General features: G+C 40.0%; 1 protein-coding gene across 2 annotated transcripts in view; it reads left to right on the top strand.

Moving 5' to 3' along the window:
- Window positions 1-12550, top strand: part of LOC132824197 (uncharacterized) — a 250957-nt gene that overhangs the window by 127591 nt on the left and 110816 nt on the right. For both annotated transcript variants that reach the window (XM_060838491.1, XM_060838492.1), the window contains exons 7-8: window positions 9431-9538; window positions 11293-11402. In XM_060838491.1, coding sequence (XP_060694474.1) covers window positions 9431-9538; window positions 11293-11402 — 218 coding nt within the window. The remainder of the gene's footprint in view (window positions 1-9430; window positions 9539-11292; window positions 11403-12550) is intronic.

Raw genomic sequence — 12550 nt, forward strand, 5'->3', positions numbered from 1 at the left:
TGGAACACTATTAAGGAGGGCCCCCTTACATCCCCAAAATATCTATTGGGAGGCCTCAAAGGTCTACATGTCATTTGCCTTGGGTAGTGGCAAGCCTTTGCAAATGTTCTTTGTGGTGGAAAATGACCTTTAATTAGGCCTTAAGTGGTTCCAGTAAAGGTTCTGGCACTGGCCATATACCACAGTGGCAGGAAATTGCCATAAACTCTTCTGGAAGCACTCATCACATTGTCAACTCTCTTGTGTTCCACAACACTTCAGTGGGCTAGGATACAAAATCAACAGTCTTAAAGACAGAGCGATCAGGTGAAAGAAATGGAATGAATTTGATCTGAAAATAGACCCATGGCATTGAATGTTGGGTTGTGGTGTGAAAATAGCTTCGATTTGAAGATTATAACACTGACTTATGTATCACATTGATACAAAGACTAATTTAAGCACAGCTAATTCTCTAATGTATGACCATTGATTTCATTCTATGCTTTTTAAATCCAAAATTAACTATCAGACTATTAAAACATCCATTGGTTGCTAGAATCCTGTAGAAGCAATCTTAGTGTGACTGCTGTAGATCATAAAGTATAAGTTAACCTTTGAAAAATCCTTCCATAAACAGGGTCAACTTAAATATGGTATAAAATGTGAACTGTCAGTTGATTCAAGAGGAATAATCTCTGCTTATCAGTCACGTGTGCATGTCTACCTGTGTGGCCATGTCATAAATTATCCTATATCTTCTTCACAACACAGCCTTATCGCTTGCATGATCATGTGTGCCAACTGATAAGGCAAGTCTAATCACAGACATTTATCTTGAGCTGAAAACACTTGAGGCCAACTCCTAATTCAAATAGATCACAAAACATGAACCAAATGGCTGAAAAATTAGAGGTCAATGTTTACATGGAGTAAATGTGTAAGTGTACATTTTGCTGGTAAATAAATGGGGTCATCTTGTATGCTAAATTGACTAGTACACTGTGATATGGTAAAAACAATGACTGCAGATGCTGGAAACCAGATTCTGGATCAGTGGTGCTGGAAGAGCACAGCAGTTCAGGCAGCATCCAACGAGCAGCGAAATCGACGTTTCGGGCAAAAGCCCTTCATCAGGAATAAAGGCAGTGAGCTGGAAGCATGGAGAGATAAGCTAGAGGAGGGTGGGGTGGGGAGAGAGTAGCATAGAGTACAATGGGTGAATGGGGGAGGAGATGAAGTTGATAGGGAGGAGAGGGTGGAGTGGATAGGTGGAAAAGACGATAGGCAGGTCGGACAAGTCCAGACAAGTCATGGGGACAGTGCTGAGCTGGAAGTTTGAAACTAGGATGAGGTGGGGGAAGGGGAAATGAGGAAGCTGTTGAAGTCCACATTGATGCCCTAGGGTTGAAGTGTTCCGAGGCAGAAGATGAGGCGTTCTTCCTCCTGGCGTCTGGTGGTGAGGGAGCGGTGGTGAAGGAGGATCAGGACCTCCATGTCCTCGGCAGAGTGGGAGGGGGAGTTGAAATGTTGGGCCACGGGGCGGTGTGGTTGATTGGTGCGGGTATCTCGGAGATGTTCCCTAAAGCGCTCTGCTAGGAGGTGCCCAGTCTCCCCAATGTAGAGGAGACCGCATAGGGAGCAACGGATGCAATAAATGATATTAGTGGATGTGCAGGTAAAACTTTGGATGTGGAAGGCTCCTTTAGGGCCTTGGATAGAGGTGAGGGAGGAGGTATGGGCACAGGTTTTACAGTTCCTGCGGTGGCAGGGGAAAGTGCCAGGATGGGAGGGTGGGTCGTAGGGGGGGGCGTGGACCTGACCAGGTAGTCACGGAGGGAACGGTCTTTGCGGAAGGCGAAAAGGGGTGGGGAGAGAAATATATCCCTGATGGTGGGGTCTTTTTGGAGGTGGCGGAAATGTCGGCGGATGATTTGGTTTATGCGAAGGTTGGTAGGGTGGAAGGTGAGCACCAGGGGCGTTCTGTCCTTGTTACGGTTGGAGGGGTGTGGTCCGAGGGCGGAGGTGCGGGATGTGGACGAGATGCGTTGGAGGGCATCTTTAACCACGTGGGAAGGGAAATTGCGGTCTCTAAAGAAGGAGGCCATCTGGTGTGTTGATATGGCACTAATTCTTTGCCATGGACTAAGTGGAACAAGTTATGAATTAATTTCATAAAATCTTTGTAGTCTGTTAATGGGATTGCTGGAAGTGAAGTATTTGAAATCTTAATGGATACCAGCTGAAAGTATTTCATTCATTTAAAGTAACACAATCTTTAGTTTCCCACTGTTAAGGCTGTTACATTTGTTTTTATAAACCAGATTCTAAACTGATTTTAGGCTTTGGTGATTGTTCTTTAGAGGTTATATTTATCTGGCTTTAGTTGTAGTTAAAACATAACATTGGACAAAGCCAATTGTTAAAACGGGTTTGGAATAAGCAATTATCCTGCACATAGTCGTAGTGAGAATTAGGCAACTTTGCCCTGTGCCATAATCTAATTAGTTTTAGCATGCAACACTGGGAAGAAAGTGCAGCTGACTGACTGTTCAACAGGAGGCTTAGCACAGTGCATGGCTTCCATGTGCCTCTTAAGGAAAGTCCATCATCTTAAAGGGAATCTGCACTTATGCTGGAGAACTTGCTGCAGATTGTCTGCTGGAGGAAAAGCACGGGCAATAGAGGAGATCATACGTTTTCTGATGCAATCCTGGTGTCATTAGTGATGAAGTTGTAAAGGGTAATTGATGCCTGATTACTGAAGAAGCCCAAAAGGTCCATTGAGACATGCTTTGAGAAAAGAAAGGGTACAGTCAACCAAGGCAACCAATCCCTGGAGAATGCCCCTAAGGATCTGGCAGCTGTACCATAAAAATTACAATAACTTGATATCAATAATTAAAGTCAGTGTCATCTTAACATGACATTTCTCACCTACACCCCTACCAATCAATGCAACAGACACCATCACTAACTCGTCAGTTGCCAAGACTGACGACTAATATTCAGGTATTCTACTTCATCCTCACATACATAGCAATGCTGCCCATCTTTTGCAATTTCCATACCTTGAACTATCACTCAAACACTTTGCTAACTACTAGTATTCTTCCTGATTGTGAAGGTCAAAGTGGACTATGACTGCAGAGAGCAGCAGAGATTTGTTAAGAACATACATACTTAGATCAACTGAATCCTCTGAACAGTGTTCCACATTGTTGGGTCTTCTGTTACTGAGGTCATTGAATCTGGCATCACCTGCCCTTCTGAAATTCTATCTCACACTCTTCACACCGTGAGTACAAACTGCAAATGTGTGATAATGGACACTTACTTTCCATCCCACTTCATTTTCCTCTTTCCAATCCTGCCCCCTCTGGAGGTCTTTCCACTGGTTGGAGTCATACATGGGACAAGAAGATTACAGTTGTTGATGGTCAACCATCTCAGCTCCAGGGCGTCACGGCAGGACTTTCTTAGGGTTGTGTCTGAGGCCCAATCACCTTCAACTGCATCATTCATGACCTTCTCTTTTTCATATGGCCAAAAGTAAGGATATTCATTGATTACTGCACAATATTCAACACCACTTGCCACTCCTGAGACACTGAATAGATCTTTCCAATATGCAGCAAAACCTAGACAACATCCAGGTTTAGCTGGTAAGTATCACATAGCATTTGCCGCTCACACATCTAGACAATGACAATATGAAAGCAAGAGATAACTTAACCATCTTGTAATGTTCAGTGACATTGCATCTATTAGTTCCCCCATTATCAACATCCTGAAGGTTATCATTGATCATAGCTAAACTGGACAGCTATACAAACACTGTTGTAACAAGAGCAGGTCAGAGGTCTGTGAATTCTGTGGCAAGTACCTCTCCTTCTACCTCCTGAGTGTCAGTCACCATAATAAGGTACAACTCGAGAGTCTGCTGGAATACCACCCACTTGCCTGGTTAGGTGCAGCCCTAACAATATTTGATAAGCTGAACTACACCTAGCGCAAAGTTGCCTGCTAATTGGCAACTCATCAACTACTTTCAAAATTCACTGTCTGTGCCATCAGCATACAATGTTAGCAATGTGCAGCATCTTCAAGTTTTTTTTTAGATTACTTAATGTGGAAACAGGCCCTTTGGCCCAACAAGTTCACACTGATCTGCTGAAGCGCACCAACCCAGACCCATTCCCCTACACTACGGGCAATTTAGCATAGCAGTTCACCTAATCTGCACATTTTTGGACTGTGGGAGGAAACCGGAGCACCCGGAGGAAACCCACGCAGACACGGGGAGAATGTGCAAACTCCACATAGTCCGTCACCTGAGGCAGGAAGTGAACCCGAGTCTCTGGCACTGTGAGGCAGCAGTGCTAACCACTGTGCCACCATGCCACAGCTGAGCTAGAGGAACTCACCAAGTCTTACCTAGGACTTCTACCACCAAGAAGGACAAGATCAACAAATGCATAGGAGCACTGCCATCTGCAACTTTCCCCGCCAACTCTCACCTTGTCCTGACTTGGGGTATATCACTGTTCCTCACTGGGCCAACATTTTGGAACTCTCTATCAGTATTGTGTCTGTCCCTACACCTCAAGGACTTCAGTAGTTCAAAAAGGTAGCTTACCACCACCTTCTCGAGAGTTATTAGCAGTGGGCAATGAATGTTTGCCAAGCCATTGGCACTCAGACTACTGCAGAGACCTCGTAGGAGGACATTAAAGAGGTGTCATGTAGGACAACATTGATTTGCACGCATAATAAGATGCCAGAACTACAGCAAGCTTGCCACAAAGCCTTTTGGCACATCAAATAGTATGAGGGGGTGTGGCTGTAATTTGACATGAATTTCATGCAGCATTTGGAGCCCATCCTTTGCAATTAGAAGTGGTGACCAACTTCATGAAATGACTTGTAGACACACCTGTGATGCAGTATTCAGTGGTCAGTATCTTGGTCTTCATTGCAGCACTGGAAGCTGACACTGTTTGAGTGCTGCCTGGACCCGGAGGCAGAGGTCATGTAGATACCAACAAAACCTGCAATCTTCCTTTCAAATGCACAGACCGTCGAGGTCCATGCACAGCAGCAGCTTTTGGAAGCAGAAACCATTCATGGATATGTCTTGCAGTTAAAGGATTGTTGGTGGATACTAGTGCTCTAACGGAAATGCAGGTTCTCGCTACAGTTTACGATCTGTTCTCCAAAAGAACAATAAGATTGATGAGGTAAAGTCCAGATAAGCATTAGTGGCTTCGTGGAACATAACCCTCTTATCTTTCCCAAGACGGTGGTCATGGTCTTATGGCTGCCTCACCATTAAGTCCTTGTTGTTACCTCTCTGTAAACTGTTTAAATTATTGTTGCCTATGTAAAGGGTGCTAGCTGAAGCCACACCTTCACCCAGAGCTGTTCGTGGTCAGCCTACAACGTCATTTGTTACCACCATCATCCATGCCTTCAGCCATCCATGCTGCAGCTACCTAAATTGTACTGCATATCAGCACTAGGATCAGAAAAAACTTTGAATAGACAGGCATTAAGGGAATGCACCAGCATGGATAGATTTGAATGCATTATTGGAATTGTTATTGGATAAAGTTGTTGTTGTTGTTTGTTAATTACTTTTATTTTAGAATTTTGTTCAGCAAGATGGTACAGATATATTGAAAAGTGAGAAATTGTGGAGCAACAATAGAGAACATACGAATTAGGTGCAAGTGGAGGATATTAAACAATTTGTTTCCTGTTCTGCTATTCATTAAGATCAAGGCTCATCAACTGTAGCAAAACATGCCAACTTTCATATTCCATACTCATTGCATAAAACATCATTCCATTTCATACCTTCATATGCCTATTCTTCTCTAGTCAATTAGAAGATAGTAATGCCCCCTTTCTTGCATTAGTGTAGAGACCCTCTCACCTCATGCATTGAAGGCAATAAACTACAAGATGTTGTTAATATAGTTGCTCCAACTGGAAGAATTTGCAATCATAGAAATTTAGTGTGAAGGTAACCTTGACAGTTATTGACAATGCCATCCCCTTCCTTTTGAGAACGAAAATCAGGTTATATGGAGTGAGACACCTCTGCTCACCTTGTTGAAATGGTCACACCTCAGCTCTTATTAGAAGACACTACCGCCAAGGGAACACTTCTCCCACATCCAGCTCTGGGTTCTCCTAATAAGAGATGTTACCTCTCACTCTCGATACTGCTTCCCCCCTCAGCTTTGTTTCCAAATTATTCCACATTCAAGCATGATAGGAACTGTAGCCTTCATTTCTGAAAAAGACATTCTCCTAGTAGGCGAACTAACTTTCCTCTGTTTGTTTGTCAAGATCCAGCACCAGTCCATTGAAATTTCAAAGTGTTCACAATGTTCTTTAATAACATTGAACACAATCCTTCCACTGACTGTGCACTGGCAAAATTGAGTCAAAAGCACCTCATCTGGAAACCCTTTAGATTACACTAGGGGAGCATTCATCTCATGGAAATAAATACACTCGGCTTGGAGTGTTTAAGAAAGGGTGTTTACTAGATCTGAACAGTCCAAAGTAGCAGTTTGCTCACTAAATCAGCATTAAAAGTTGTTTAACATCACAATCTTTCTACTCGTCATCTAATTTACTTACTAATATGTTACTTGTGTTATTGCTATGTTAGTCGTGAAACTTTGAAAGTATGTCAGAAGCTTTCCAACTACCATTTTCATCTTGTGGGGCTTCCAGATTGTGGACAAGCACTCTGTCTCATAACATCTTCAAAATAAACATTTTTATCTCCCTAAGTTCAGGATCTGAGGGAGGTGTTTTGCATAGAATCTTATACTGGTGGATAGTAATTAAAACATGTCTTTAATAGTTCTTATGCTAACCCTTTTAACCAGAAAATATTAATCTCATTGAATCTGTCTTGATTAGTCATTTCATTGTGATAGTATTACAAATAATTACAAATTACCATTACTGAAAATACTGTGTGTGATTTTACTATCTTTGTGCAAAACTCTTAGCTCATTGTATTTGCATGCATATAAAGTGTAGATCCCTGATGGCCATATTACTACTGACAGGGGATCAAACCTAGGATCCTCCGGAATGTGATCCAGTTCTATTCTGGGTAGTGAGTGTGCTACTCTTAGGTAAAGGATCTAAACAACTTTATTTGAAATGGTTATGCTCTGTAAATGTAATAAACATAGTCTTTAACATGATTTCAATGGTTCGATACAACTGTTGCATAATTGAAAGCTTAAAAGAATAAAGAAATGCTTTTCATGGATAAACTTGGGAAATATAATTCCTCCTAAAGAAACCTTGCAAAAAAAGAGGCTGTTATCCTTGGAAATGTTTTGATTTGAAAGAACTTCAGTTGGGTATTTATATCCAAGTGTCTATATTTGACCTAATTTTCCAGACAATCTCTCTTTCTGTGAGTCTGAATCATATAAATAATAAAAACAAAGATCGCAAATCATTCACTTGTTGGCTTCTTTCCATGTTTCTGAATAGCAACAAGAAATAAATGAATGCTATAACCTGTTTATAGTATTATTAAAGCGCGCGTAAAACTCACTTCCAGTGACAACTGTCTGGAAAAAACAATATCTTTTGTGCATAGGAACATATAATAATGTAATTGCATTCATTCAAGGGGTTCAATTTATGAAAGGCTCAAATAATTTTAGGAGGTAAAAACATAAACTGAATAATGGAATAAAAACAGGCAATACCAGAAATGCACTGGATATCAGTCAAATTTTCTACTACTTAACATTTGAGTTATGGCAGAAAAATTAGATTATTAATTTTTGTTTAGCTAGTTGATAAATTAGAGTTGAAGTTGATTGTATTAGTGCTGATTATGGTCATTTATGTTTGTTTAGGACAGTGAATGCCAACTATGAATGAAATACTGCTCTTGAGGGGATTTGTGCTTCCCTATTTTACCTTTACAATATGACTTCCAGGGGACATCATAGTAGATTTAGCTTTAATGACTGTTGATATGTCTGTTGCTATAAGGAAACAACAGATATTTGTGACTGAAGCAGCAATCCTTTCTCCTGATATCTCTTGAATGCAAAAAGCACACAGGAGCAATTATTCCTGAACAATTATTTTGCAACTGTGTGGATTATGAATTTATTTTTGAGACTTTGCGTGATCTAGTATAGATTTAACAGTGGAAAATTCATCTCTCAATTAAATGGATAAGGTTCAAGCCTCATTTGTTGTAAAACAAATTTTCAATCGGCCTTAGAGATTCACTTAGGTCATTTTACATCTACAGTTTTGAGTTCATTAAAGTACCTTGATATGTTTGGAAGGTAAGTGAACTGAGATTTTAACAAGAATTGTGCTTCCTAGTTAAAACATTGAATGTCATCTCATGCCTCCTGCTTGCCAGCTGAAAGAAATTTAAGATTTATGTAGAAGCTTTTACTTCATTACGTTACATTTTTTTATGATGTAAGTTAACTGCTTTGAAAAAGAAGTCAATCATTTTTTGCTGGCTTGTTTATTTGGGGATTTGAAGATTTACAACCAATTACTAATCTACAACGTTGACCAGGATATGCTTTGGCAGAATTGTTTGGCATTTCTTGCATGGGCAGTGAATATTGCTATTTATCTGTCTCCTCTTCTCCTGCCATCCCAATTCATTGTCATCACTTCCAAAAAAAGTAATCTATTTATTAATGCTCTGAACCCTCCGGCAGCTCACCACTGAATTGTAAGTCATTTAAGATGGCTAAATTCACATAGCTGAACTTGAAAATCAGCACCACAGTGTGAGGGGCTAATGTGATTTGGCACCAGTGGGTTTTGTAGCTCTGGACAATGAACTTGGCTTAGTGAATAGGGTTCAAGGTACAAGTGGCAGCATCTTTTGCTAAAAGTTGTCAGGGCTGCAGAACTCTGAGAATTTAGGCTTACTAGTAGAGTCAAGATCGGATTCAATTCTGTGGTGTGACCGTGGAACATTCCATCAGAGCTCACCCTCTGGCTCAGTTATGAGGAGTAATAAAAACTAAGTTCTGGAGAAACTCAACAGGTCTGGCAACGTCTGTGGAAGGAGAAACAGAGTTAGTGTTTTGAGTCCAGTGATTCTTCTCAAGACCCAAATTAAAAACCTTGACTATATATCCATTAAAGTGTACATTTTCTTCTAAGATCAGTTGTATCTTTTGGTACTAAAAGAATAAATTTTACATTGTGTATGATTAAGATGAATTGTTTTGTTGAATAAGAGTGATTTACAATGACTTTTTAGAAAAATAACAGTAAAATATATCATTCATTGACAGATAAATTTCCAAATAGAAACATATGTATAATTGGCTACTACATAATATCTTGTGTTTTATAAGTGCAGAATTGACATACATGATTAACAAGAGAACACTGGCATGTGTTTTTATTTCAGATGATACGAAGAATTTACAAAGGAATTCCCCTACAGCTGCGGGGTCAGATTTGGTCACTGCTATTAAATTTAGAAAAATTGAAATCTGAGAATGAAGGAAAATATGAGGTAAATTATTTAAGAAATGATTTTTGTATTAAGTAGTTGACTAAAAAACAGCAAGGTGTTTCTAGCTTTTTATTGCTTTCAGTCGTTTTTGAATACCAGGCTTTGCTGACAGGACCAGGACTACACAGTTAGGATTATATCCAAAATAATGTATTATGGAAGAACATATAACTCAATTACTGAAATATCCAAAGGCCTTTCATACCTTTTATAGTTTCAATAACGTAATGTGCACTGTGAAGGACCCATAGACTCAGATTTAATGCATGGTGGGGTACCACTTAATTACGCAAGAGGACTTGTGCCACAGCAGGAAACATCCGTTTATTTTCATCTCCATTTTAAACAGGAAACAATTTATTCAGAAATTGCCCCTGCTTCTAGGTACCCTGACAAGAAGTAATATTCTCTCAGCATTTACTGTGGCAAACTTCCTCAAACTATATATGTTCCAATGAGTATAGGCCCAACTTGGTCAGTCTTTCTTCACAAAACAATCCCTTCATCCCAGTGAATCTTCTCTGAATTTCCTCCAAGACAATTATATTCCTCCTTAAAAATGGAGACTGAAACTGTATATGGTGTGCTTTCACCAATGTTCTCTAGAGTTCTGACAAGACTCACCTATTTATATAATACAATCCACTTGAGAAAAAGCCAACATTCTACTTGCCTTCCTAATTGTTTGCTAACGTTTTTGATTCCTGCATGAAGACACCCAGCGGTTCATTGATGAAGCAGCTGAAGATTGTTGAGCAAAGGAATTACTGTGAGGAACTCCTGCAACGATGTCCTAGGATTAAGATGACCGACTTTTAAGAAATACAATCATCTGTCTCTGTGGAGAAATTTTCCCTTGATTTTTCACGAATTTCAGTTTTATTTAAACTCCTTGATGCCTTGGAATCAAAGCAATCACTTTCATCTTATCTATAGAGTTAAGCTGTTTTGACCATATTTGAATGAAATTAGATTAGATTACTTAAAGTGTGGAAACGGGCCCTTCGGCCCAACAAGTCCACACCGACCCGCCGAAGCGCAACCCACCCAGACCCATTCCCCTACATTTACCCCTTCACCTAATGGGCAATTTAGCATGGCCAATTCACCTAACCTGCTCATTTTTGGACTGTGGGAGGAAACCGGAGCACACAGAGGAAACCCACGCAGACACGGAGAATGTGCAAACACTCCACACAGTCGCCTGAGGCGGGAATTGAACCCGGGTCTCTGGCGCGGTGAGGCAGCAGTGCTAACCACTGTGCCACCCTGCTGCCCATTGTGCCTCCGTGCCAAAATGTGGAGTGAGATCTGAGATCTGAATGGTCCTTGCAGAACCCACACTTACCTTTGCTGAACTCTTTGCTGAGTGAGTGTTTTTTTTTAAGTATTATAGATGACACCTTCCATTACTTTGATAATTGATATATAGTCATAACTATAAAATATTCACTAGTAAACCTGGTAGGACCAACTTCTTAAGAAAAGGAGGTATAAATGTGGAGCTAAATAACCATAAGGAGTAGTTGAGGCAAATAGCACAGATGCATTTAAGAGGAACCTAGATACGCGAATGAGAGATTAAACACTAGATGGATATGTTGATGAGATTTAATCAAGAGGGTGAGGGAGCTTGCATGCGTACAAACTCTAACATGAAACTGTTGGGCCAAAATTGTAGATATTTTTAATAACTTGTGACACTTTCAGACAATTAAATATGTACTATACAGAGAATTTGATTTATTTTACAGAAAATGAAATTACAAGCACAAAGTGTTTCAGCTGATATTAAACAAATAGACCTCGATGTAAATCGCACTTTTAGAAACCATATCATGTTTCGGGATCGATATGGAGTGAAGTAAGTGATGAAATTCTTAGGTGTAATGATATTGTATGTAGAAACTGTTGCAGCCTTGCCTTCCTGTTTCCATTCCATGGTTGCTGTCTCTGACTCTCCTGGTAAGGGCTAAAGACATGCACTTGACACACCAGAGAAGAACAGGCGTTGTAGCAATGTCATTAGGTATTAGTGTTGAACCAGGACTTCTAATTCATGGCATAACATGTGGAATTATTTTCTGAGAAATTAGTGTGAAACACTTAGGTATATTTTGCATTCATAATTATTCTAAATATAATTCTAAAGGCATAATTTATATGAAATTCAAATATTGTTTACACCAAATAACATCTTAATATATAATACAAGCTGTCATTAGCATTGCAATGTCTATTTTTTGGTAAGTCAGAGAGGCCAGCCCACTGCAAATGCTGACAGCTGAAGCACAACAGAGGGTGTTGACTAACAACAGGAGGACATGGTAAGTTTAAATAATTAAAGCAAAAAATCAAAGAAAATTTACAAACAGAAAAAAGCCATCTGACCCATCATGTTTATGCATTTGCAAGACCGATCCTACCAAATCCTACTTGTCAGCCTGTGGCCCATAGTCCTGTAGGCTATGGTGTTTGATGTGCATACCAAGACACCCTTTTAGATGAGTTGAGGGTCTCTACTTTCAATTTATTTTCAGGCAGTGGATTCTGGATCTTTTCCCATGGTACTAATCTTTTTAAATCTGTGTCCCTAGTCATTGCTGAGGTAAATAGGCCCTTCCCATCCACCCTACTGTGGCCCCTCACAATCTTGTACATTCCAATCAAATCTCTGTCAGCCTCTGCTTCAAAAAGAACAATGCCAGCCGATTCAATCTTTCCTCAAAGCTACCTATGGTACCTACCCTGTACCATAATTATATCATTTCTATAATGAGGGGACCAGACTTGCACACTGTCATCCAGTTGTAGCCTAACTAATGATTTATACAGTTCCAGTGTAACCTCCCTAATCCTATTTTGATACCTTGACCAATAAAGATAAGGATTCCATATGACTTCTTTACTATCTTATCAACCTAACCTTCAGGATACTGTGAGCATTCACTCCAAGATCCCTGACTTTCTCTAATATTCTATTATTTGCATATTCCTTTGCATTGTTTGACC

Source organism: Hemiscyllium ocellatum, chromosome 18 (genome assembly GCF_020745735.1).
Source record: "Hemiscyllium ocellatum isolate sHemOce1 chromosome 18, sHemOce1.pat.X.cur, whole genome shotgun sequence".
Taxonomy (NCBI): domain Eukaryota; kingdom Metazoa; phylum Chordata; class Chondrichthyes; order Orectolobiformes; family Hemiscylliidae; genus Hemiscyllium; species Hemiscyllium ocellatum.